The following is a 27,738-nucleotide window of genomic DNA, read 5'->3' as shown; positions in this document are numbered from 1 at the left end:
GGTGGGGGGAGGCCTTTAAAAAAAAAGCCAGGCGTAAGGGCATAGGCCTGTAATCCCAGCACCAGGGAGGCAGAGGACAGCCAACTATATATCAAGTTTGAGACCAGTTTGAACTATGAGAAGCTGTCTTACAAACCAAAACCAATTCAATTTAAAAGAATGTTAAATGACTGATCATATATTAAAGCAAGAGAAGATGTTTAAAAGAGCCAAGTACAAGCCAGGGGTGGTGGGTAAAATCCTAAGCACTTAAAAATTCATAAACCTGACAATTAAGTGATAGCTTCTCCCCTTGGACAAGGTATGAGACTGTCAGTCACTCAAGGCTCTTTTCTATCACTTTCTACCACTTCATTCATTAGCATTATGGTCACTGTGGACATTTAGTTTTACAGTTTCAGAGCTTAATATTATAGAATTTGTAAATGTTTGTTCAATATATATACATACATATAGGTGACCGTGTGCAAATTCAGTGCACATGGTTTCATTTGACTATATTTGTTGCATTATACTCATAGTAGGATTAATTCAGGATAGAAGTTGGTTTTCTCTGAAATAGCTAACTTATTTTTTTCCAGCTTGCTCTGAGATCTGTGAATTCTTGTCATTCAACATATGGCTATGTGTTGTTCTCGTCTGTGTTTTTTCAACATTATCAGTGGTCACCCTCAGCCACGATGAGTGATGACATACCACTGAATTTAAATTGCAAATTGGCAATAAAGGTAAAAACAGTTGGTTTTCTCTTATATGGGACATAACAGCTGTGCTATACTTAATCATCTCAGTGCTGTTCATGAATACATAGGCTTTTCATCTGTTGGGGTTTTAAAAGTTAATGGGCCAGCCATACTGTGTGTTTAGTGTTTCCAATGTGTTTGTGTTGCAGTCAATTCTGCCAATCTTTAGATGTCTGAATTACCTGGAAAGGAGTGTAGAGAAGTGCAACATAGTCAGCAGGTTGGATAAAGGCAGAGTCGTCTTTCAGTTCTTCTGCAGGCATGGTAGGTGCAGCTGAAAACGGTGTGTTCCTTGGGTTTTTATGCATGCAGGCTGCAGACTTACTGTGAGGTGGGGTACAGGTCTGGAGCATGATGGGTGTGGCTTCTGCCTTTCAGATGTGTTGTAAGGCGGCCCCTGTTATTTCCGTAGGCCTTCATGGCACAAGCTTGCCTGCATGTAAAACAAAGCAGCTTTTAAAAATGTCCAACTAGGGAGATGGATCAGTCAGACTTGCAAGGAAATGATCTGAATTTGATCCCCAGAACCATGTAAGAAAAAAAAAAATCTAAGTATGGTGGCACATGCTTGTAGTTCCAAGGCTGCAGAGGCAGAGACAGGCAGATTCCTGGGACTCATCTTCCGGCTAGCCTACCCTGCTTGAAGAGCTTGACCCTGTGTGAGGTTCCATATTCAGGGAAACAAAAAAACAAACCACAAAAAAAAAAAAAAAAAAATTGGGGGTGCTGGAGAGATGGCTCAGCGGTTAAGAGCACTGACTGCTCTTCCAGAGGACCCAGGTTCAATTCCCAGCACCCACATGGCAGCTCACAACTGTCTGTAATTCCTGTTACAGGGGATCTAACACCCTCACATTGACATTTATGCAGTCAAACACCAATGTAGATAAATTTTAAAAAAATTGGTCAACAGTCCCCGAGGAATGACACCTGAGGTTGTCTTACATGCCACGCCTCCAACACTAGCACACACTAGCACATGACACATGCCCCCCTACACAAATGTTCAGTTGAATCTGAATTGTTTTTTCTAGCTGGATGTGATGGCACACATCTTTGAACATAGCACTAAAGTGGCTGAGCCAACAGGATCATGAGTTGAGGCTAGTGCATGTATGTAGCCAGTTTTAGGCTCTCAGCTCTATAGTGAGATCCTGCCTCAGAAAAAATAATTCATACTTGTAACATTCCCAGATCTTCTTTGGGAATGGTCTTGTGGTAGGTGGTAATTCCGTTCACTTCCATACAACTGTTAGAATCATATTTTTAATTTTTTTTTGAGACAGGGTTTCTCTGAGTAGCCCTGGTTGTCCTAGATTTTTCTCTATGAACATAAATGGTATAGCATTATTTCTCCCTTCTTTGAATCTAAATCCATGTAACAGCAAACCAAGTACAGAGTGTACTCAAAGGACCGCAAGGCTGATTGTCACAAAATGTAGCTGTGACTTCTATTCTACTGCTTGTTGGCCTTGTGGAAGAACATAAGCTCCAGGAGCCTTCCCTGTCTGCTATGTACAATGGCACTGGCTTTGCCCTCATGCCTCAGGGTGCTGTGAGAAAAAAGTGAGGTCTTTTTCCCCACAGGAACAGGCCTGATGCAGACTGAGTGCTCTTCAACCATGACGTTAGCGCAGTCTCCCTGTCCCTTCTGTCCAGGTGGATTTCAGAGAACCAATTGTTCAGGATCTGAAGTATCTCAAACATGGCTCTATTAGAGCTATTCCCAGTAAATATTTCTATACTAGGCTTAGTACTGTGTGCCTATAATCCCAGTACCTGGGGAGGTTAGAGTCAGGTAAATCAGAAGTTCAAGGTTATTCTTGGCCACGTAGCAAGTTCCAGGCCAGCCAGAATACATGAGCCTGCATTTTTAAAAATTTTTTATGACCGTGTCTTAAAACAAAGCAAAAATATTTGTGATTGATTCATTTAGGATAGTTTTGTAGGGTGTTTTTATTATGTAGGGCGCCTTAAGATACAAAGAAGAGGAGGATGCCTCCCATCAGTGGACTTAGACAGGGGCAGGGAGGAGATGAGGGAGGGAGGGTGGGATGGGGAGGGAATGAGGGAGGGGCCTATAGCTGGGATACAAAGTAAATAACCTGTGATTAATATAAAAAATAAAATTATATATCTATATATACACACATATATATATAGATATATAAAGATATAAAGAAGAGAAGCGGAAAATCAGACAATTGAACCCAGTAACATTTGTATCAGGTAAGGGTGAAAGTTTGACGTCATGGTACAGGCCCTTGCAGTCTAGGCTGCTCCAGCTACTGCTGCTGCTTCTGTTTCTCGTACCTCCTTCTCCTCTTCTCTCCCCTCCTCTCCTACCTCCTTTCTCTTCTTCCTACTCCCCTTCCCTTTATTCCTTCCTTCTCCCCCTCTTCATGGTTTCCTTTTTCTTTCTTCACAGGGTTTGAGTCACAGCATATAATATCAGTACCACCACAACAAAACTTAAAACAAAGTGACTTTGCTGTAAGGGACTAGGTGCTTCTTCCACACGAAGAACTTCCTAAAACTTTCCTTTGTACATCCCTTGACAGAAATGCTTGACTTTGCTATGACTAGACCAACCTGGACTCTACCTGGTAGCCAGGGGGTAGTGTTGTCATCCATTTGGCCAAAAGCCGTATCTGGACCCCATTGTACTGTACAGGGTTAGGCCAAAGGGCCCTGGAGCTGGAAGGGAGGGAGGACCAGAGAAAGAGCCGTGACACGGATGCTGCCCCAGTCCTGGGCTAGTTCTGTTTAGGCTGCAGTGATTTGCAGTTTATGTTTGTAACTTTATGCCAGTCAGCTGGTGGAGGAAGATTGTTCAAGTTCATCTGAGAAAAGTCTCCCGAGAAGATAATTCAGTTAGCTGCTGTAGATACAGATTGGGACTTTGGGGAAAAATCAAGAATTAGTAAAGTCAGTTTAGCTCTTTTGCTAGAAGAAAACAATTACCCAGACATGAGCCTCCACAATGGGCTCTCTTTGATTCTAACCACAAAGAGCCCCCAGAACGGTAACTGATAGACATCTGCTAAGAAGGAAAAGACTGTGGTCCTCCTAAGGATTCAGTCCACCTGTTGATGCTTCGCCCAACCCTCTGTTTTCCTTCTGCACTGGCCACAGTTCAGAGTGTCCCCGAGGAATGTGGTCTTCACCCATGTTCTGTGCTAGCTTGAGACAGGCCTGCAAAGATAGGGCCTTTAAAAAGGGTTCCGTGATTCTGGAGAAAGTGAAGCTCTGATTCATGCACACATATTTATGAAGTGAGGCTGGAGTGATTTAGGTTTTTGTTGCAAGGTAGCCTACAGGTGTGCTAATAACTTCAATTTCGTTAAAAAACACTGAATAAGCTGGGCAGTGGTGGAGCACACCTTTAATCCCAGCACTCAACAGGTAGAGGCAGGAGGATCTCTGAGTTTGAGGCCCCGGCTGCTCTACAGAGTGAGTTCAGGACAGGCAAAGCTACACAGAGAAATCCTGTCTCGAAAAACAAAACAAACAACCAAAAAAAAAAAAAAAAAAAAAAACCAAACCTGAATAACTGAGCACTTTAGAAGGTGACCCTGCCTTTGAAAGCACAAGCTCCACAGATAAAGTAGGTGGTGGCAATGGTGGCTCCTTGGCTCAACTGCTTCTTCATCTCCAAGCTCTCTGGCACCACTGAGAGAAGTTGTGAACTCACATAGATGACTCTAAAGCACATCTCCCGACAGCTGTTGCAGCAGCTGTTTCTGTGAGGGTTCCTTCCCAGTTTCTGCTGTGTGCACCAAGACTTAACTTCAGCATAAGTGATGCAGAAATATTTTTACAGTAGGAAAGGTTTGTCAACATGGGAGCTTAGTGTTTTCCCAAAACAGCAGCCCCAGTGCTTTCTTTGAAATGGGTCAGATGAAGCCGGGCACTATGATGCACACCTGTAATCCCAGCACTCCGGAGGCAGAGGCATGCTGATCTCTGAGTTCGAGGGCAGCCTGGTCTACAAAGTGAGTTCAGGACAGCCAAGGCTAGACAGAAAAACCTTGTCTAGATCCCTTCCCCCCAAAAAGGGCCAAATGAGGCCTGTTGTGGTGTCTTTGATGCCAACACTCAGGAGGCAGAGGCAGGTGGAACTCTGATTATAGAATTCAAGAGTTCAAAACTCTGAAATATCTTTTCATTTTACCTAGGGAAAAGCCAGTGACCTTCAAGTGGTCTATACTGTTGACTGGGGACCAAGAGCTCTTTGCATGTTTCCTATGGTGTGTGTTCAGCTCCACAGCCTGTTGTTTTACAATTAAAACAAACAAAACAAAACAACAACCAAAAACTCCTGTCAGTTTCTTAAGGTCTGAGGGGCCAGTAAGATGGTTTAGCAAGTAGAGGTTTTGCTGCCAAGTCGGATGACCTGAGTTCAATCCCTGGAACCTATATGGTGGAAGGAGTCATTTGACCTCCTTCCATGTGCTCCCCCAACAAAACAAAACAACAAATCCTGAAGAAATTTGGGGGCTGGAGAGATGGCTCAGTGCTTAAGAGCATTGGCTGTTATTTCAGTGGCCCAGAATTCGTCTCCCTGCTCCCACAATGGGCAGCACAAGCACCTGTAACTCCAACCCCAGGGCATCTAATGCCTGCTTCTAGCCTTCTTGGGCACCTACTTGGACATTCACATACTTACATATAAATAATATTTTTTAAAAATCAAAAGGTCTCAGAACACAGATTTTTATCTGCTTTGTTCTCTGCTAGTGTTACAGAATTAATTTAGCTTCCCAGTGAGAAATCATGCCAGTGTTTAGAGGTTAATAAAGGAAAAACTCTTAAAGCAGGCGACTGGTTCTGACTAATGCACAAAAGGGAACCAGTCCTGAACCAAAACCCCATCAGCTTACGTAGTTACATGGTCCCAAGTTACAATTTGCATAATTAAACATATGTCACGGAGACAGAAATTCTAAGGGTTAGCTGTTTGGACAATGGAGAGATTAGACCACACTGTGAAATATTGTCATAGTTATCCTGGGGCAATACAGGGCTGCTCTTCCAGCGCAGTTGTTAACAAGGTTGCCTGCCTGGCTGGGGGAATGATGCTATTTCTGGTAAGAGACCCTGGATTTAATGCCCACTTTGAAGCACACTGTGTGCTCTTTGATATGGGCATGGGTCTAATGGCCATCCTGCACTAGGGGTGACTCCTTTTGTTATGGGAATAGGGCCTAGTTGGAGGCAAACTTAGTGAACACTCTTAACAGAAACATAAGCTCAGCAAACCTATACTTCAATTATGTTCAAGTACAAGTGTTTCCTTCTTTCCGTTTCTGCAGAGCATGGTCAGTACTGCTCATTCTCTCCTTTAGCTAAATTCTACTATGTGCAACTTAGTATTTCTCAGCAAGCTGGGGAGACCCTTTCTAACCTCAGCCTACCATTCTAGCTTCTTCTTATCAGTACATCAAGCTCCTAAGATCATCCCTCTGTGGTTGCCATCAAAAGTTGCCAAATTATCTGTAACACCTCACTTCAAAAGTTGGATCCCAGCACTCAGGAGGCAGAGGCCAGCCTGGTCTACAGAGTGAGTTCTAGGACAGCCAATGCTACATAGAGAAACCCTGTCTGGAAAAACAAAACAAAAAGGTGGAATCTGTCTCCCTACCTTGAATCTCAGTCTCTTCTTCTTCTCCTTCTCCCCCTCCTCCTTCTTTTTCCCCTCCTCCTCCTTCTTCATTGTATAAGGGTATTTGCATAACTACATTTGCATAACTAATCTCAGCGTCGGCCCTGGGATTATGAATGGTTGGGATAGCTGTGTAGATGCTGGAACTTCAACCAGGTCCTCGGGGAGAGCAGCCAATGCTCTTAACCACCATGCCGCCTCTCCAGCCCCAGCTTACCATGGCATTACTTTGATACCAACAGTGGTTTGCAGAGGTTTCTAGCCTAGGCTTCCTAAAGCCTATTGGCTTTAACATTGCCTCAGAACTTCTCTACTGGGTGGAGAACAAGCTAGGAATAGACTTCTTGGATAGATCTTATGGCTCAGCCACCCTCTTTGCTTCTACTGAGGCCCCAGACAGACAATTAGCCCACCCCAGATGATCCTTCACAGCTGTGTCTAGGTTAGACCTCAAGAGCTACTCAGAAGAGTCATGAGAAATAACAGGTGTTTGCTGTTACAAAGACTCAATTTTGTCTGTTAGCCAAAGTAGGAAAACTTGAGAATACACAAATGTGGCTATTTATTAAGTTAATAATTGCTGGGTACAGTGGTGCACACTGGGAACTCGGAGGCAAAGACAGGTTTACTGATGTTTGAGGCTAGCCTAGTCTACATAGTGAGTGTCCAGCCAGCCAACCAGTCAGTCAGTCAGTCCTTGTTACTCAGTAGAACAAAACAACAAGGAATCTCACCAAACACAGAAGCTGAGAAATATGTCAAGTTTTATTTATTTGCGATGAGGACTGACTAGCTCTGGCTGGCCTAGAACTCATCATGTACACCAGGCAGGCCTCGAACTTGCAGAGATCTGCCAGCCTCTGCTTTCCTAGCGCTGGGATTAAAGGCCTACACCACCATGTCTGGCAGTTTTAAACTTAAAAAAAAAAAAAAAGCGTGTGTGTGTGTGTGTGTGTGTGTGTGTGTGTGTACATTGGGTGTGATTAAAACTAAAGTCATCAGACCTGGTGGCCAGCACTTTTGCCAGCTGTCTGAGCCATCTCTCTGGTCCTGGTTAGAGCTTTTGGTTTCTACTGCATGGTGCTGCTTGCAGTCTAGCTTTAAGAAAGCCAGCCACCTTTATCATCATGGGCTCTGTACTTGTTAGAGCACTATAGCTTGAAAAGTCTCACCAGCCTGCAGTTTCCTCTTCTGAGACTGAGTCCCTCCCTCCCCTGAAGGGCTGGGGGGGGGGGGGGAGAATGCATGTAAAATGCATACAAATGCGCTCGAAGCACTTTACTTTGAAAGTATGAATTTAAAAGTTCCCCAAATTTTTCAGATTAGGATAATAAACTTATAAAGTCCTTAAAAACATTCCAAAAAATCCTTCCAAATAAGAAACACTAAAAAAAATATTTTCATTTTATTTTATGTGTATGACTGTATTGCCTGCATGCATGTATGTATGTGTGTGCCCTGCATGGACAGATACTCTGGTACTGGAGTTATAAACACTGGTCAGCTGTATGAGGGTTCTGGGAACTGAACCCTGGTCCTAAATAAGAACAAGTGCTTTTAACCATTGATCCATCTCTCCAGCCCCTGAAACGCTAAGCATTTAGGATAGTATTGCTATGTCTCCTAAAGCAAAAAGATATCACAGACCAGGTTTAGAGGTCTAACTGCCAAAAGCCCTACAAGGAAACACTAGTCTGAATAAAAGAAAAAATAAAATAAAATTTAAAAAGACTTGAGATGTATGGCCTGTAGTACCAGTTACTGTTGCACACACATTTAAGTTTCTTGTAAGGGACTAGAGACATAGCTAAGTTTGCAGAGTGCGTGCCTATAGTGCAAGAAGTCCTGGGTTTGATTTCCAGTACTTGAGCTTGATGGTGCATGCCTGTAATCCGAGTACCTGGGAAGTAGAGGCAGGAGGATCAGAGTTCAAGGTTATCCTTTGCTACCAAGTTTGAAAGCACTGTTCTGGGTGAGACCTGTCTATTTTCCCAGAGGATGTGGTGTGTTGCTTCTTGTACACTAGGGGGCGACAACACGTTTCATAATTAAGGCCACATTCTACATCAGGCTGATGCACCTGCCACACAGGAAACATTAATTTTATTGCTTTAATTTAGCTGTGAAAGGCAGGCTTTTAAAGCCTGTTCATTTTGTACTTACAGTTATTAAGAGGTTGCTTTGTTCTCTTTAAGGCATTAAAAGAACTCACAATGTGTATTTCCAAGACAGCCAGCCCTTGAAAATTCTCTTTGAAAAGAGCTTGTGTGCGAATATCCTGACGATTAAACCAAGGTAAAGGGTCTCCTGATGCCTCTTTCACTGCTGAACACAGCGTCCTCAGGCAGTGAACAACTCACCCTGGAGCTTTTCTTTCCTTTTTGAGATTATTTTTAAGTCAGCACACAAAATGCTGGGGTTTTAAATGACATTTCGTGCTGTGTACATTGTACTTTGGTCATACTCACCCCATTACCCTCTCTTGCCCCCACATCCTCTTAGAGATTTCTAACTGGTTACACTTTTAAAAAAACAAATTAATTAACATTATTTTATTCCAAATTCACTTTTTACCTATTTTTATTTTTTACTTAATTTATTTATTTATTACAATTTATTCACTTTGTATCCCTTCTGCAGCCCCCTCCGCTGGTTACACTATTTAAGAAGGCTAGCACAATCACTGACATTGTCACAAAGAAACTTTTAGAAAGATGGGTGACAGCTGCTTAAAGGTGGCAAGTTAGCTCTGAAATGCCCCACTCATGGCTTCACACTTCAAATGCAACCAAAGAAGAAAATCAACTGTGATACTTCACATCTATACAACTTCTGTTTGAGTCCTAGAACACACAGCTTGAGGACATTTGAACAATTTTATGCAAATTGATTTTCTTATTCCATTGTTTTCTAGGTAATGGGTGAGCCACATTTATGAGCGAAGGATGCTTAACCATTCCCATTGGTTGCAGCCTCGACTACCAATTAGCATGACACTGGAGCAAAGTGTATTTTATCTTAATGCCTTTTTAAATCACAAAAGGAATCCTTGTGCCCTGTAACAAGTCCAAATGTACTAAAGAGTGAAAAATCTTGCTCCCCTGCTATCCTCTGTGGTTCACTTGGCAAGGCAGCTCTGTTAGCAATCTGGTGACTCTCCCTTCAGCATACATCTCCCCTACCCGACAACCCGCAGGATGTGTGTGTGAATGCACATGCTACTGCACATGTGCGGAGGTCAGAGGACAACATGCAAGAGTCTGTTCTCTCCTTCCACATGGGTCCTGGGGATGATGGAACTCAGGTCATCGGGCTTGACAATCAAGTGCCTTGACCTGATGAGCCATCTCTCTTGCCTTTGAAACTGAAGATGTGAGGAACTTTTGCCATCAGTTCAGTTACATCAATCTTGAGTAATTGCTTTTCTCTTTGCATTGTGCCTGAGCTATAGTCTACTGATTATACAGGGAACCTTGAGGTAGCTGCCCCATTTTCGATGTTGGAAACAATGCTGTGTAATACACAGAACAGCATCTGTTATCTGTTGCTGTGGAACACATTCTCCCCAAATGTAGAGCCTTCACAAATTAGGCACTTATGACTCTGTTGAAATAGCTGGGCCTTATCTGGATATTCCTGGATCAAGGTCTTTCCTGAGTTTGAAGACAGGTAGCACTAGGATTATACAGTGTCGTGTGAAGGCTCACCTTGGAGGAGACACTGAGGAACTCATTGGTATGGCTGCTGGAAGCTCAGGAAGATCCATTCCCAAAGGTGCAGGTTGCTACCTAAAAAGTCCATGCCAGATGAGGATGAGAGAGCTCCAAGACAGAAAGAAACCTCAGGCCTTTTACATTCTCGTGTCAGAACTCAGCCATAGCTCCTGTGATCTGCTCTTGGAAATGAGTCTAAGTCCAGCTCGAACTTAAGGGAAAGAAAGTGGGCATCATTAGGGCCGTGGTACAAGCGGCCCAATAGAGTCCTTAAAATGGGGTTAGTGGGTCAAAGGCCGATAAATATTTACATTCCTGTGTACTCTGCCAGCTCAGTTACCACCTGAATAGTTACTGTCACTTCCCATTGTCACCAGTGCAGGAGTTCTTCAAATGTTTATTTATTCATTTTATGTATGTGAGAGTTCTGTCTGCATGTATACCTGCATGCCAGAGGAGGACATTAGATTACATTATAGATTGTTGTGAGTCACCATGTGGTTGCTGGGAATTGAACTCAGGACCTCTGGGAGAGCAGTCAGTGCTCTTAACCTCTGAGCCATCTCTCCAGCCCTACAAGAGTTCTTCTAAATAGAGGACACATAATAAATCTTTACAAGTTTTGACAACCACATAGGTAAAATTGTTGCATTTTCATTGTTAATAGTGAGTCTGAGAATAATATGTTTATTCACATTTATTTTTTTAAGACTCTTTTGAGACAGGGTCTCACACCTGAAGTAAGCCTTGAACTTAAATGTCCCGTTGCCTCTGCTTCCATGTGCTGGGACTCTGGCATGTGCTATGTTTGGCAGTTTTCTTTCCCTTTGAATTACACATTAATGTTGCCATTTTTTTAAATCAAGTTTTATTTTGTATCTTATGGTCTGGGGTGTAACGAAGGGATAGAACTCTTACCTAATGTAGACAAGTCTCTGGCTTTGATACCTATAAACACAAAAGAAAAAAGTTATGTGGAGCACCAGCACAGGGGATGCTGAGGCAAAAGAACATGAGTTCAAGTTCAGCCTGAGCTACATAGCAAGGCGTGGGCTCAGAGCAAGTTTATCTGTATAACACCTCCCCTTTAAACAAGGGAGATGTCCCCAGATGAATTTAATAGTTGTTCCTGGCATTCTGGCATCAAGATACACTGCTAACTATTGTCTAGCATCAGGCTAACAACCGAGACTGCATAAATTCTAAGGATGTCATTTTTATCTAACAACACCTTAAGTACACAAGGATGGCAGACCTTGCAGTTTCTCTTTGTTTTGTTATAATGCAATTTAACTTAATTTTAATTTAAAATGTACTTTTTATAAATATTTTTAAAGACTCATTTACTTTACATGTATGAGTGCTCTATCTGCATGTACACCTGGATGCCAGAAGAGGGCATCAGATCCCAGTATAGATGGTTGTGAGCCACCATGTGGTTGCTGGGAATTGAACTCAGGTCCTCTTGGAAGAGCAGCCTGTGCTCTTAACCACTGATCCACCTCTCCAGCCCCCAAAACATGGTATTTTTTTAATATATGGATGTTTTGTCTGCATATATGTCTGTGCACAATATGCATGTCTGGTGCCCTCAGAGAGCAGAAGAGGGTACTGATCCTCTGGAACTGCAGTTACAGATGGTTGTCGCCCCGACCTGCGGGGCTTCAACGGGGTTCCTAAGGTGGAGAGATTGGAAGGAATGGGGGGAAAGGGACGAGAGACGCAGGAATGGAGCCAAGTCTGTTCGTCTGATCAAGACTTCTGTTTATTAGAAATTTTTACCCAACTTATATAGGGAGAAGGCAGGAAAGGGGAAGGTTAATCTACTGCTGCAGGAGATAGGAAGAGTGCTTTCATGGGTTAACTATTGTACCTGCAAGATACCATAAGGATGGTTTCTAAAGATATCTTACGGATGCTCTAACAAAGGATGTCCTCACAATCTATCACCCATGATTTAGGGTCTAGATAACTCTTTCACTACGTAGCTTTAGGTCTCCATTAAATGACCTTCGCTCTCTACTTGGCTTTGGCTTTAGTAACTACCTTTGTCTTCACTAGATAGCTTTAGGCTCACTAATTGACTTTGGCTTCTGTAGATACCTTTGTCTCTACTAGATAGCTTTGACTTTGGCTTCCATAAATAGCTTTGGCTCACTGTTTGACTTTGGCTTCAGTCAATAGCTTTGGCTCCCGGCATCTCCTCCCTTCTTAAACAATTTAAGAGGCTAGCAGGTAGATTTTGAACATGAGGTCTTTTGCAGAAGGTGGGCATTAACCAGAGGGGGGGGAAGTAGTGACCTGATCCTCCCAAGGCTTTTGCAGCCTTTTTGGGTGCCTTTTTGGGGAGGAGAGGAAGACCCTATTAACACCTGAGGGCATCCCCAGCAGGTTGTGGTTAGGGGTAATCAAGACACCAACCTCTATGCAATCAGGTTTGCTTCTCAGGGGACTCAGAAGCAGGCAATTGGGCCCTCCCCTTGCAATGTCATCTTGCACCCCATTACAGGTACCCAGGAAAGCATTTATCTGAGTTTCATGCTGTTTTCATGAGAGCCAAACATAAGCAGTCAAGACCCGTGTCAGCAGTCTTCCTCCGGCTCAGCTAAGCCTCTGTCAGCCAAATCAAGTCTGTGATAATGAACTTGTAAGGGTTTAGATGCTGTTTTACAATGCCAGTAAGTCTTTTAATGGCCAATGGGCCAAAAGATACGAGAAGAAGGAAACCTACCAAGGGTCCCAAGACTGAAGGAAGAAGGGTGGTGAGCCAGGGAGATGTTGAAAACCAATTATGAAACCAACTTTCCTCTTGTTCTCTCTGTCTCTTTCTCTCTTCTAAGCCTTCTCTAACCTTAGCCACGCTGTTCCTTACAATCCCAGTATAATCTGTGTAAAAGCAGCACTCTTCCTTAAGGGCAGCACATAAGCAGTCATCTTGACATCAAAGGGTCTTCTTTGACATCATTATCATTGTCAGGAGAAAACTCCTCATCCACTTGTTGCACCAGGTGTTCCAGTAGCATCTTCCACTGTCTCCCTTTCTGGCACGGAATGAGAATGGAAGGTAGTATCCAGCGCCCAGCTCACACTGCAGCTTCTGCATGTTCCCTAAGGCAGTACTGTCATTTCAAATGTCCTTCATCTCCGAGCTCTCTTAGTTGGCTTGCCAAGGAAGGTACAACTTAAAAATACTCATAATAAAAAAAAGACCTTTGGAGGAAGTTTCCTAAATAATAAATAGGCCTGTTTATTACCAGATTCAAGACTTGAATAGCAGTAAGATTATAGCTGTTTTTCAAATAACATCCATACCTTTCATCACATTTCACAGATTGCTGGCTGAGGCCATTGCTCTTCTAACATCAAATCAAGAGGAAGTCACCTTCTCCGTTACTCCAGGGAACTTTTGCCTCAAGAGTTCAAGTGGGGAATCACTCGGTAAGGCTGATGTCTGCCTTATGCTGCGATGGTATGGAATGTACTTCCTGCTTCTTTTTGGCTCCACAGAGAGTGCTGTCTGTGGTGTAATAGTTGCTGTCTGAGAAGCAGCAAGTTGTAGAAAAATGGTAAAAATGATGGACAAGCCTGGGAAATTTATACAATTCACAAAGTGTATGGCTTTGAATTTTCAGGTTACTTTAAAATGAGTGGTTGAGAATGTAATGACTGACTTCCGGTTGTTTTCCCTCCCTCTTTTCCTTCCATCCTTTTTATTATTATTATTATTATTTTTTTTTAAGGCAGGGTGTCATTATGTAGCTCAGGTTGGCTTAGAACTCAGAATTCTTTTGCCTCAACCTCCCAAGTAGATGGGATTGCAGGCTCCCTCTAACACATCCAGATATGGGTAAGGTTTCAAGGTCTGGGTCTCATCCTTTACTGCCCTACGAGGCCAGCAATCTGACTGAGATGGACTCTGACTACATATGAAAAAACAGTGCCTTGAAGTTAGAACTTTAAAGTATCACAGATGGCAAGCACACAGGGCACACGTGAACACTCCCTAAGACTGAGTCACTCCAAGGCTGTGTAGCATGGAATTTGGGGGATGAGGTTTGGAGAAGAGACACGCATATGGGATACCTTGATCTGTGCAGTGGCTTCCCCAGGGATCTTTTGCCTCTTGTGACTGTGGTAGGAGAGTGGAGGGAGAGGAGCTGCATGGTTACCCTGTGGTGAGCCTCGTGCCCACACCCCTGCACACTTGATGAGCATTCCACTGCTGAGCCCTGTGCGAGGTCAGGAGGCGTTTAAGGTGAAAAGCCGATAGGTGAAGGGTTTACACTGGGTCCAATGAAGTGGTGTTTACCTGGCGTAAGTCAGGAGTCACTTGGTCTGTGAACCCAGCAGTTACTGACATAAGAATAGTGGAAGCACAGAGGAGCCATGTGGCCTGCCTGGGTCACACTTCATAGGTAGTCACCCGTGAGCCCAAGGTGTAGATGTGCAGGCTTCAGGGATGGCTCCTTACCAGTGTACCGTGTAATGGCGTCCCTTGGGTGTGCAGCTCAGGAAGGTATGGCCTGGAAAAGATACACATGGCGGTGAAAGGGTCTGCTTGAATGGAAGTGGCTGTTTAGTAGCCCATAAGCACTGCCCAAGAGGAGCTTTCTAATGAGTGCTAGAGCTGTTGTTGACTGGCCACTACCTAAGCTTGTCATGGCGTTTCCTCTGCTATGATTCGAGCTGTTGGGGTAACTGTAAAGCATCTTCTACACTTGACACTGCATGATCCAGGAGCCTGGGGAAGGTATCGCAGCACGAAGCCATATTAAAAGGGGTCTTCTCTGTGTAAATATGCTTCTCTCCCCAGACCCCTGTAGCATGGAGCTTTACTAAAGTAGTCTTTTTGTTTGTTTTGAAACAGGGTCTCAGTATCTAGGCCTAGCTGGCCTAGAACTTTCTGTGTAGACCAGAATAGCCTTGAACTCACAGATCCACCAGCCTCTGCCTCCCAAGTGCTGGGGATTAAAGGTTGAGCCACCACATTCAGCCAGCTAAAGCAGTTTTGTAATGAAAAGCTCAAAACACCAACATATAAACAAAAAACTATAAAGACAAATTTATTGCTGCAGCCAAGGTAGTCAAGACAGTAAATGTTGGTGGTGTACACCTTTAATCCCCACACTTGGGAGGTAGAGGCAGTCAGATCTCTGAGTTCAAGGCCAGTCTGGTCTATAGGGTAACTGCCAGGACAGCCAGGGCTATACAAGAAAACTTTGTTTTGAAAAACCAAATGTTGGAGAGGCTGGGGAGGTAGAAGCAGGCAGATCTCTGTGAGTTGGAAGTCAGCATGGTCTACAAAATCCAGAACAGCCAAGGCTATGCAGAGAAACCCTGTCTCAAAAAACAAACAAACAAACAAACAAACAAACAAACAAAAAATGTTGGAGGGATGTAGAGAAAGAGGAACCCTTATTTACTGCTGGTGTGAGTATAAACTAATATGGCCATATGGAAACCAGTTTGAAGGTTGCTCAAAACATTAAAAATAAGCCAGGCAGTGGTGGTGCATGCCTTTAATCCCAGCACTTGGGAGTCAGAGACAGGCAAATCTCTGAGTTCGAGGCCAGCTTGGTCTACAGAGCAAGTTCCAGGATGGCCAGGGCTACACATAGCAATTTTGAGGCCAATCTGGGCCACCTGAGATCCTGTCTCACTAAAAACTTAATAAATAAACAAACAAATAAATAAATAAACTTAGTTGATACAGTATTCTGGTTATTTATTGCTGACAGCAAGTCATTCCAAAACATAGTAGCAGGGACAATCTTGTCTTAACCCTCGGGACTCTGCAGGCCGATGGGACTCATCGGTGGTTACCACTTGGGGCCTCATCAGTTGTGGTTAGACAAAGGCAAGCTGGAAGCACATGAAGGTCTAAAGGCAGCGCACAGGGCATGCTGGTGCTGGGAATGGCTTGGTACAGACAGTGGCCTGGCTTGGTCTTTTTCTATTGATTAGATCAGTCACAGGGCTACCCAGATGCAAGGGCTGGGTGAGCCTTAAGCCCCACCTTTAAGGCAGAACTCATGGTTACCTGTTTGTGCTGAATGCTATGTCTCTGTTTTCATCTGTATTTTTCTACATCAAACAGACTTAACCAGTTCTGTGTACAGCGAGATGTCTTTTGGCCCGGAAGAGTTTGACTTCTTTCAGGTGGGATTTGATACCGAAATAACATTTTGCTTTAAAGAACTGAAGGTAAGCAAACGCTAACGTGGGAGTCAGAGGCAGCTTTTCATTAGTACTTTTAAAGGCTGATTTCCCCTTTCCTCTCCTCTCCCTGCAGGGCATCCTTGCCTTCTCGGAAGTGACACACTCTCCCTTAGCTATCTACTTTGACCTTCCTGGGAAGTAAGTCTCTGAGAACTCTGAGTTTGTCTTCCCTTTTGTCACCATAACAAAAGCCTTAGGGGCGAGGTGAAGTTGATGTTATACCCCAGAACTTCCTCAACTTTATTAGCCATATTTATCAAGCCAAAATTTTGAAAGATGCCATAACATCGTGCTTTAAAATTGATCATTTGGCCAGATGTGGCAGCACATGTCTGCAGTCCTGGCACGCGGGAGGCTGAAGCAGCGGGGTCAGGAGTTTAAGGCCAGCTTTGGCCACACAGTGCGTTTGAGGTCAGCAAGTGCTACTAGACCTTGCCTCAAAAAAGCAAAAATAAGTAATTTGGGCCAGGCTTTGGTGGTGTACACCTTTAATCCCCGAACTTAGGAGGTAGAGGCAGTCAGATCTCTGAGTCCAAGGCCTGCCTGGTCTATAGGGCAACTGCCAGGACAGCTAGGACTATACAAGGAAACTTTGTTTTGAAAAACCAAATTAATAATAATAATAAATAATAATAATTTTATTATGAGGATTATTATAAGTAATTTGGTACTTTGACTATCTGCAACGTGAAACATTTGACTGGCTCCTGATAAGATTGTCTCTATTGAGTAAATTACGAATGGCTTAAGCATGTGAACTCTGTGTGTGTAAACCTTTAATGTAGTTCTGGACTAAAACTGAATCAGGGCTTCCTGTAGTTGCTAAGGGCTTCCCAGCTTTCAGGGCTGCTGAGCTGTGGGAATACTGAAGGAGCACCTGCTGTGTCTTTATCCTTAAGTTGTTGGTGCTCGCTAGTGTGTTCTTAGCAACTGCTGAGCACGTTCCTAACAGAAATGAGCATGTCTGTGCTGACTGTCTCTCTAGACCGGTCGTTTTGAGCATTGACGACATGCTCTTGGAGGCGAACTTCATCTTGGCCACGTTAGGGGATTACCCAAGTAGAGTGTCTTCACCACAGTCGCTGTGTCTTTCCCAGGCACAAAGGTGAGGCTGGAGGCGTTTGCTTCTTCTTTTTTACTATCTGGGGAATGGCACATGTGCCACCACACATCTGAGATCAGAGATCGGCCTCAGGTATAATCCTTGCCTTCTGCTTTTCCTGACAAAAGGCATCTTCCCATTCACAGTTGCACATGCAGGCTAGTTAGTCTGTGAACTGGGGCTCTCCTGCCTCTGACATTAGAGCATTGGGATTCCAGATGCCAGCCGCCACGCATGATGGCCTGAGTTTGATCACTGGGACTCACATGATGGAAGGAAAAGAAACCAACTCTTGAAAGTTGGCCTCTGATGTCCACACACATTATGTCTGAGAGTGTGTGTGTGTGTGCATGTCTGCCATGGCACACATGCAGTCGGGATCCCAGGGACCAAACTCAGGTCATAGCGTTGCCAGCTAGTGCCTTTTCCTGCTGGGCCATTTTGCAGGCCCATAGCAGAACTTGTTTGATGTGATCCTATCTTAGTTACGTTTCTATTGATGTGATAAAACACAACTAAGGAAACTTATAAAAGAAAGTGTTTAATTGTGCTCACAGTTCCAAAGGCTTAAGAGTCCATGATGGTAGAGCAAAGGCCTGGCCACAGGAGCAGCTGATAGAGCACATCTTGATCCAGAAACAGGAAACAGTGCATTCGGGATGGTGGGAGGCTTTTGAAGCCTCCAATGCCACTGCTGTGACACACCTCCCCCAACAGGGCCACACCTCTTCTGATCCTTCCCAAACAGTTCTACCAGCTGAGGACCAGGCACTCAAACAGATGAGCCTCTGGGGGCTGTTATTCAGACCATCACAGATCCCTTGAGCACAATCCACGTCTGCTGGGTACTGGCTTGCTGTCCTCAACTCTGTCCAGGGATTTCTAGACGACTGTGTACATTGATCTAAACTCTGAACACAGTACTTCTAGAAGTAGACTTTTACCCCCTCCCCTTCAGTTTTTTGTTTGTTTTCTTTTGTTTTTGAGACAGGGTTTCTCTATGTAGCCTTGGCTGTCCTGGACTCACTCTGTAGACCAGGCTGGCCTTGAACTCACAGAGCTCCACATGCCTCTGCCTCCCAAGTGCTGGGATTATAGGCCTGTACCACTGTGCCTGGCTATTTGTAAACTTCTTAATCCATAGCTCTCATTGTCATCTCACATTGCTCTCTCAGTTACTTAAGAATGTATTTCCAGTAAACAACTCCATCGAATTCCTCTTAATATTCCAGGTCAGACCCCATTCAGTCAGATGCTCAGGTGAGTAAAAGCCGAGCCTGCCAGGCCCCAGAGAGCATCTCTCGAGCAGCACCCAAAAGGCTGTTTCCCAAGGAGCTGCTGGACAGCAGCTCTGCAGCAGAGATCAAGAGAGCTAGCACCAACCAGGATGACATCTCCATAGTGCCTGAAACTATTGTCAGTGACATGGAGAAAGAACCAGAACCTTCACACCTCAGAAAGGTAAAGGAGCAGCGTTGAGGTTGACCAAAGTGGCCCAATTCTCAGCATCCGCCTTGATGTAGTCCTGGCCTGGCCACCCTGTTTCATGAAGACTATTTCTTTCAAGTTTATACTTTGAGCAAATTCATCCCTTCTACTGTCCTCTTTCTCCACCCTTCCTTCTCCTCCCTCCTGCTAGTCTCCTTTACTTCAAGCCTCCCTTCTGCTTTCACATTTGTATATATTATATATGATCATACTTACCATATTATCTATATATGATCCACAAGTAAAAACATGTAATACTTATTTTTCTGAGTCCAGCTTATTTTATTTACTATGATGACCTCTATTTGCATTCATTGTCTAGCAAATGGCATCATTTTGTTTTCTTTTTTTTTTTTACTTTTAAAAAATTTATCTTTTTTTTTCAAAATAATTTATTTAATTTTTTTTAATTTTATGTGCATTGGTGTAGGGATGTCAGATTACCTAGAACTAGAGTTGCCACAATTATGAGTTGCCACGTCGTGGGTGCTGGGAATTGAACCTGAGTCGTTTGGAAGAGTAGCCAGTTCTCTTAACCACTGAGCCATCCCTTCAGCCCCCAATTTATTGTTTTTTTATAATTACAGTTTATTCACTTTGTATCCCAGCTGTAGCCCCATCCCTCGTCCCCTCCCAATCCTACTCTCCCGCCCTCATCTCCTCCCATGCCCCTCCCCAAGTCCTCATTTCATTTTCTTTATGACTAAATATAAATATTTTTTATATAATTTATTTTTATTTTATATGCATTAGTGTTTTGCCTGCATGACAGACAGTTGTGAGCTGCCATGTGGGTGCTGGAAATTGAATCCAGGTCCTCTGGAAGGGCATTCAGTGTTCCTAACTGCTAAGCCATCTCTCCAGTCCCCCTGAATAAGTATAGATATACCACAGTCTCTTTAGCCATTTTCTGCTGAAGGACAGATAATGTGGCTACTGTAAAAGAGTGCAATAAAAGTGGATGGGCAGGGATCTCCTGGCGTATGTCCTATGGTTGTACAGTCATCAGTAGCCAGAAGCGATACAGCTGGGACAGTCATATGGTGACAGACATTTCTAGGGCTTTTGTTTTGGAGAGAATCTCATGTAGCCTAGGTTGGCCTTGAACTCCTTATGTAGCCAAGGATGGCCTTAAACTCATGATACTTTTTTTTCTTCTTCCCATGTACTGGGGTTACAGGCATATGCCACCATAGCTGGCTCTTTTTTGGTGTTCAGACAGCGTCTCTTTTAGTCCTTACTGACCTTGAACACTGGCCTGTGTAGGCTATCCTTGAAGTCCTGATCCTCCTGACTTGTTTCCCACATAATAATTACAAATGTGCCACCATGCTTAGCATATATTCATATTTCTTAGCATATATTCATATCTCTGTACTGATTTCCATAGAGCCTGGATGAATTTACATTCCTGCTAGCAGTGTTTCTCTTTCTCAGCACCCTTGCTGGCAAATGTTGTGAGTTTTTTCTGTTTTAGATTTACGTGTATGTGTGTGCTTGAGTGTATGTATGTGTACCAAATGTGTGCAGTGGCCATGGAGGCTAGAAGTCATCAGATCCCATGGGTCAGGCATAACACTTCTGGGAACTAAATATGTGTCCTCTGCAAGAGTAACAAGTGCTCTTAAACACTGAGCCCTCTCTCCTGCCACCCGGTTTTTGTTTTAACATTTGAGGTCTCTGTGTGTGTGTTGTGCACACATACATGCATGCACAGGTAGAGGTCAGAAGACAATTTGCAGGAGTCAGTTCTCTCCCTCTACCATGTGGGATTGAACCCAGTTCATCAGGCTTGGCAGAAAGTGCCTTTATGTGCTGAGCTATCTTACCAGCTCCCTTGTTTTTTGTTTTGTTCTGTTTTTTGATATTTCATTTTTGAGTTCTTTATACATTGTAGATACCGATTCTGTCAGATGCAAAGCTAGCTAAGCTTTTACCCCAGTCTGTTGGCTCCCGCTCGGTCACTGCTCTTTGCTGTGTAGAAGCGTCTTACTCAGGCAGTGCCAGTGCTTAGTTCCTGGTATTCTCCCCTCAGCGACTGCAGTCCCCTTCACAGCCCTTGGTTTTTCCTGCAACTTAAGGGTTCCACCTGTGTTCTCTCCTAATGTCACTGTTTCTGTTTACATTAAAGTCTTGGCTCATATTTGTTTTAATTAAAATCTGTGTGTATATGTGTGCACACACACCACAGCACACAGGGTGGTGATTTGAGAACAACTTGCTGAAATCAGTTTTCTCCTTGCACTCTGTGGGTCTCTGAGATTGAATCTGGCTCACTGGCTTGTCAGCAAGTGCCCCTTACCAAAAAAAAAAAAAAAGTATTGTGTATGTATGGCATTGTATGTTGAAGGGATATTATTCTAGAGGGCTTCTCTACCCCAGTTAGTTCCCAAATAATTGAGACAAAGACCTTTTAGAATTATAAAAGCTTTAAGGCACCCTAACTGGGCAGGTATCAACCCTCTAAGCTTTTTTGCTGTTCCCCAGTTTCACACCCCGTTACCTGCCATAACTGTTCCTGCCTGGGCTGCTTCTGTCCTGTCAGGCTAGCTTTCACTGCCCATGCTCATGGTCCATACGCCCCATGGTGACTTCCTTCTCTCCACCCTCCTCTCCTCCTGCTACTTCTTCTGCTTCCTCACTTCTCCTGGCCTTGTGGTTCCTCTCTGACTCCAAGCCTGGGAACCTAAGCTCTGCCTACTTCTCTTCTGTCTAGTTAAAGGTTTCTAGCTATTTTTTTCTATTTCTTTATTATTATTATTATCATTTATTACAATTTATTCAATTTGTATCCTGGCTGTGGCCCCCTCCCTTGTGTCCTCCCAAACCCACTTGTCCTCTCTCTCCTCTCCCTATGCTCCTCCCCTAGTCCACTGATAGGGGAGGTCCTCCTCCCTTTCTGTTTGACCCTGGCCTAAGTTAACCAATTAACTTTAAATTAGGTAAAGCAAAGTTTCCACAGCAGAGGGTGTACTTGTGTCTCTACTGCAGCCAGGGCTGCAGGCCAGCTTTTAGCGTTAGAACACACAGCACTAGGCCAGCCCCCAACAGTCTGCCGTGAGCACCTGTGCCTGTGCCTGCACATGTGGGCACGTGGAGGCTCACTGTTGACACTGGATGTTTGTTTGTTTGTTTTTTAATTAAAAATATATTTGTGGGGGCTGGCAAAATAGCTAAGTTGTTAAATGGTCCTGATGCTCTTGCAAAGAACTGGAATTTGCTTCCGAGCACCCAAGTCGGCAGCTCACAACTAACTGCAAGTCCAGCTCCAGAGGATCCTACACCCTCTTCCAGCCTCCACAGGCACCTGCATGCATGAGCACATATAGGCATACACACAGAGAAATATTTAGAAAAAAGAATCGGCAGCTTTAGAGTTACATTTGTGTGTGTGCATGCCCATGCTATGTCCTTTACCATGTGGGGCCTGGCATACAGTCTTTGCCCACTGAGCCATTTCACTGTCCGTCCATCTTTACTTTTTGAGACATGTCAGTGAACCTGACACTCGTTCCTTGCAAGGCTGGCTGACCAAGAGCTCCACAGATCTGCCTGACTCCAAGCCCAGCCCTGGGGAAACAGGCAACGTTGTCCAGGTTTTTATGCTATCCAAACTGACTCTCATGCCTGTGCGGCAAGCACTTTCTGTTTCCTTCCTCGACAAATGAGCAGCTGCACATGTTTTCTCTCACACTGCTTTCCAGCTACTCTCTGCACTTACCACTGCTAGATAACACTGCCAGATAACACTGCCTTCCGCACAGCAGCTGTGTCGTCCTCTGTGAGTTACACGCTCTACATTGCTTTTTATTTTCCCCCGGTATTCTGCAATTACAAAAGGTGTCACAAGCACTCGGGAGGCAGAGGCGGGAGGATCTCTGAGTTCAGGGCCTGTCTGGTCTATATAGCTCTAAGCCAACAAGGGTGTTTCGTGAAACCTTGTTGTAAAATCATTAAAAGCTCTAAGAACAAACTGGGTCACATATGTATCTCCTATTAGTAGAACTGTGGCCTTAGGTAAATCCTTCCTCAGAGTGTGAACTAAGTGATGTTCTTCAGATCCTGCTAGTGTCTGCTTGCTGCAGCGGTGAGGGAGAGTGACAGTTTCCCCAAGGCCGCAAACAGCGCATACTGCCAAACTTAAAAGTCACTGCTAAGTTTAGAGTTCAGAAGCTTTTCTTTTGCTTTGAAAATATTTTTATGTATATGAGTGTTTGCCTGCATATATGCATGTGTGCCGTGGGTGTGCCTGCTGCACACAGAGGTCAAGAGTTGGATCTCTTTGAACTGGAGTTACTGATGGTTGTAAGCCCATATGTGGGTGCTGGGAACCAAACCTGGATCCTCTGCAAGAGCAGCTGGTGTTCTAACTTGTCATCTCTCTAGTTCTATTTTTTCATTTCTTTTTGAGGCAGGCTCTCTCTACAGATTGCTGGCTGTTCTGGAACTCATTATGTAGACCAGGCTGGCCTCAAACTCATAGGTCCATCGGCCTAGAATTAAAGACTTTTTGCCTTTATGTGTCTATGCATTTGCTACGTGTGTGTAGTACCTAGAAATCAGAAGAGGTGTCAGATCCCCGGGACTGGAATTACAGGCAGCTGTGAGCCACTCAACTTGGGTGATAGGAACTGAATTGAGGTTGCAAGAGTGTGTAACTACTCATCTGTGTCTCCACTCTCTCTCAGCATGGCTTTAATTTGCATTTCTCGGTGGTGAGTGAAGTGGAATAGTGGGGACCAAACTTGGGTCTTATGGAAGAATACCAAATGGTCTTATCCACTGCACAGTCTATAGCCCTGTCCCCTTTGCGTGTGTGCTCACAGGACACACAGGCTTGTTATCCACCGTCTATGATGAGTGCTGTACCCACCTACATATCTTATAGATGGGTTTTTGTTATTGTAGTTGTTTGTTTGTTTTGTTGTTGTTGTTGTTGTTTTGGCCATGCAAAGTCTTTTTCCTGTACATAGTAAAATTTTTAAAATTTCAAATGATTTTGAGTCAGTTAGAAAGCTTTTCCTACACCGGTTAAGAAATCCACCTCTTTCCTCTTACGTTTACTCACTAAGCCATCTGGAGTCTCTCTTCGTGCATGTTGTAAATTATGGGTCTAACTTTGTCTTTGCAGCTACCCCAGAAGTCTTTAAAATTATAGCCTGGCTTTGCCTAGGGCTCTGGTGTCTCCTATGCCATGTTATAAACTTGGCACACTTGTGCCAGTCCCTGGACTTGCTGTGGTTGACCCATTAGTGTCTTCCTTATCCACTGCCACTTCATCAGCGGCTTTTGGTAGACTTATCTTTTTATACCATGAACATTTACTTGTAACTTAAACTAGTAACAACTCACTCATGCCCATAAAAAGCGTCTGTTGGAATCTGAACTACTTTACACTTGGGCAAAGCACTATTACATCAACCCCCTGTAGTCAGGTGATGTTTTTATCTTTAAGACCACCTATGTCTCTCAGGGCTGTTTTAGAATTCAGACTTCTAAAAATTTTGTTTTGGTCCTTGAGACAGGTCTTCTGTAGCCTTAGCTGTCTTGGAACTCACTTTGTAGACCAAGCTGGCCTTGAACTCATAGAGCTCCGTCTGCCTCTGCCTCCCAAGTGCTGGGATTTAATTTTTTTAAGACGTGGTCTCATGTTGCCCAGGTTTGCCTCAAATTCCCTTTATAGCTGAGGATGGACCGCTTGGCTCTATCTCCCAAGGGCTGGAATGCACTACCACACCCAGCTTTTCCCTGTGGGAGGTAGAGCATTGAAGACAGGATCTCACTATGTAGCCCAGATAGAAATTCCCAATCCTCATGCCTTCTGAGTGCTAGGGCCAAAGTGGGTCCATATCCAGGCTCTTCATAGGGGTTTGGGTGTCTGTTGTTACATGTACTCTTGTCTGGGGATGGGGTACATACTAGGAATTACAGCATCTGTGAGGGTGAGGCCAGATCATGAGACTCTGACTTTAAATGAAAAGGAGGGCAGGAGGCATGGGGCCAGGGATGTCTGGCTCAGTTGGTAGAATGCTTGCCTGGGTGCCCAGGTCTGGGCTGGGCCCCAGCATTGTGTGCTGGTGCACACGGTGGGTCTGACGCCAGTTTGGGCTGTGTGACTGTTGCTGCTATAGATGGGTTTTCTGTGTAACTTGTGTGTACAGCTGTGATTCTATGTCTCTCTACTTTGCCGAATTCTTTTTTCTTTTTTCTTTCTTTTTTTTTTAGAGACAGGGTTTTTTTCTGTGTACCCTTTGTTAGCATATAGGCAGCCTACTTCTAGGTTGCCTAGAATACCCTTGGCTGTCTGGCTGTCCAGGAATTTGATTGATCTATAGACCAGGCTGGCCTTGAACTCAGATCTGCCTGCCTCTGCCTTCAGAGTGCTGGGATTAAAGGGGTACATCACCACGTCCAACTGCTGAATTGTCTTCTTCACCTTGTTAGGTTCTCCCAGCAGTCATCATCAAATAGAAATGGCCTTAATTTTTTTTCTCTGTGCCAATCGTTGAGCTCTTGTGTCCTAAATTATAGCCAGAGCCAGGCATCCTGCTTCCTCATCATCTTAGCAGGAAGATGTGATCCAAGTATTGCTTTCTTAATGCGTCTGTGTGTATAAGAGAGAGACTGTTCGAATATGTGCTCATGGAGGCAAGAAGTTATTGGATCCCCAGTAGCCTGAGTTGCAGGCAATTGTGAGCCTGCCCAGTATGGGTCCTGGAAACTGAACTCAGGTCCTATGAAAGAGCAGCACACACTCAAACGCTGAGCCATCTCTGCAGCTCCTGTGCCTCACAGGTCGCCCCGTGACCCAGGGCCAGCATTCTTACCTTCTTTTGCTTTGTGGTACTGGAGACAGAGCCCAGGTTTCTGGCACATTAGCAGAGTGCTCTACCACTAAGCTGCAGCCCAACCTTCTTCTTCCTTACTGTGTGCATCATCCCTGCTTGATATCACAAAGGCTGCTGGCCAGCCAGATTTCAAGCTCAGGTAGACAGCAGGAGCAAGAGCAGGTGGCTACTAGTGCTCACTCCAGGGCAAAATCAGGCAATGCTCAAACACCAAAATAAGCCTGGGCTCTGCAGCTTCAGAGGATGCCATGAACACTAATTACCGAGAAGTACTACACGGGCCAGACCTTGGACAGAAGAGGCTGCCCAGGGTCATCTCTAGCCTCAGGGCCTTGATGTTGCTCAAGGCCAGACTTAGAAGCAATACACACTGCTTCCAGCTGAGCTGAAGCCAGGTGCTGCTCTTTTAACAGGTAACCGCAGATTTTACTGCAGCCATGTGTGAACTGGTTCTCTCAGGACTAAACATCAGGGTGTCTCTCAGCCCGCTCCCTTCAGTCTCCCGCCGTGGCCAGAGTCTGGCACCTGGCATTCTCAGGCTCTTAAGTCCACTTCTTCTATAACCCAAGCCAGGCAGTCAAAGTCTTTAGCCTGCCTGCCTGGCAATGCCATCTTTGCAACCTGATCCCATCCCTACCTACCTGTGTGATGGGGTTCTAGGGTTTAGTCTGTGGCGGTGTCACTGTCCTCACCAAAACCACAAAGAGGGATCAGAAGCTGCAGGTCTTGTCGCTGACCTCGCTTATGTCTTCTGTCTGCTACAGGACGCTGGTTCAGGCACAGGGCTCGTTTCGGGCAGTGCTGAGGTCAGAAGCGTAAACAGGGTAGGAAGGAGGATGAGAGTCTCTAAGGACAGACAGGCACTTCTCTGTGACAGGGAAGGGGCAGCAGCTGGAGAGGGCAGAGGATGAGACATCTAAACATCAGCAAAACGAAGGCTCTCCGTAATGAGAGGGTTGGGGTTGGGGGTCAGCTTCATCCTGTGAGGGCAAATATGAGGGGAGGGGAGCCAACTATTGACCCCCTTTGATGAGAGACTCTGCCTCATGGTGGACTTTTCTGTGGCTCCAGGAGAGGTCACAGTGGACCACTATTCACAAAGGCCCAGTCGTGGGCTGATGAGGGCAGAAAAGACTCTGGCCCTAGATGTGGATAATGGTGTCCACTATTCACTACCATCAAAGACAGTAGCAGCACCTGGGGCCCTCAGTCTGCAGGCTTTGTCTTCAGCATAAACTGCAAGCTTTTTTCTTCTCTTCTAGTTTTCCTGTATGTTCTTCGGAGCAGTTTCTTCTGAACAGCAAGAACATGTTGGCCACCCCTTGGACAGCCTCGCCAAAGCAAGTGACAGTGAGGAGGACTCAGGTGGATGCACGTCCACAGCCTAGGCTCAGTGATAGCTGTACTGGGTGCTGGGCCTGGCTCCTTGAAGCCAAATGAGAATGGAGCACACTGTCCCAGGCTGCCCTGGAGATGTACGTGCCTCTGCTCTTCCCAGTACCACAGTGCACTAAAATCCATGTGCCACGGAGGGGACAGAGCTGGCGGCACAGGAATTAGCCATTAGGGTTTAGACGCCTGTTTATTCTGCAGCCTTGACATGTCCTTGGCCGGCCCCCAAAGCAGACTTTCCTCAGCATCGGGGTTGGTGGAGTTCTGTACCTGACTGTAGACAGCAGTCATACAGTCCTTTCTTATGCAATGACCTGGCAGGTATTTTTCATTGTTTTTTTTTTTTGTTTTTGTTTTTTTTTCAGACTAGAAAAAAGGATGTGAATAAAAAAAACTCTACAGTTAGTCTTCCACTTTGTGGTCATTATATATATATCATACAATTTTATTTCCCAGCCTTCGGTTGCTCTGGTTCTTGCATGCTGTGCAGTGGGGTGCAGAAAGCATGTAGAGGAGTGAAGGCAAGTAAGTCAGGATCATCAGCACACGCAGCAGCCCCTAAGCTCTG

General features: G+C 44.6%; 1 protein-coding gene across 1 annotated transcript; it reads left to right on the top strand.

Moving 5' to 3' along the window:
• Nucleotides 1-665: 665 nt before the first annotated feature.
• Rad9b (RAD9 checkpoint clamp component B) lies at nucleotides 666-27,464 on the top strand. The gene is made up of 9 exons (XM_055605973.1): nucleotides 666-728; nucleotides 893-1,007; nucleotides 8,604-8,703; nucleotides 13,453-13,559; nucleotides 16,219-16,325; nucleotides 16,414-16,478; nucleotides 17,326-17,445; nucleotides 18,675-18,903; nucleotides 27,041-27,464. Exons 1-9 carry the CDS (start codon nucleotides 681-683, stop codon nucleotides 27,164-27,166), a joined length of 1,017 nt encoding a protein of 338 aa, XP_055461948.1. The 5' UTR covers nucleotides 666-680; the 3' UTR covers nucleotides 27,167-27,464.
• The last annotated feature ends 274 nt before the right edge of the window (nucleotides 27,465-27,738 follow it).

The sequence above is a fragment of the Psammomys obesus genome, unplaced genomic scaffold (assembly GCF_907164565.1).
Source record: "Psammomys obesus unplaced genomic scaffold, mPsaObe1.curated_primary_1811, whole genome shotgun sequence".
NCBI lineage: Eukaryota > Metazoa > Chordata > Mammalia > Rodentia > Muridae > Psammomys > Psammomys obesus.
This window is presented reverse-complemented; position numbering and strand designations above follow the sequence as displayed.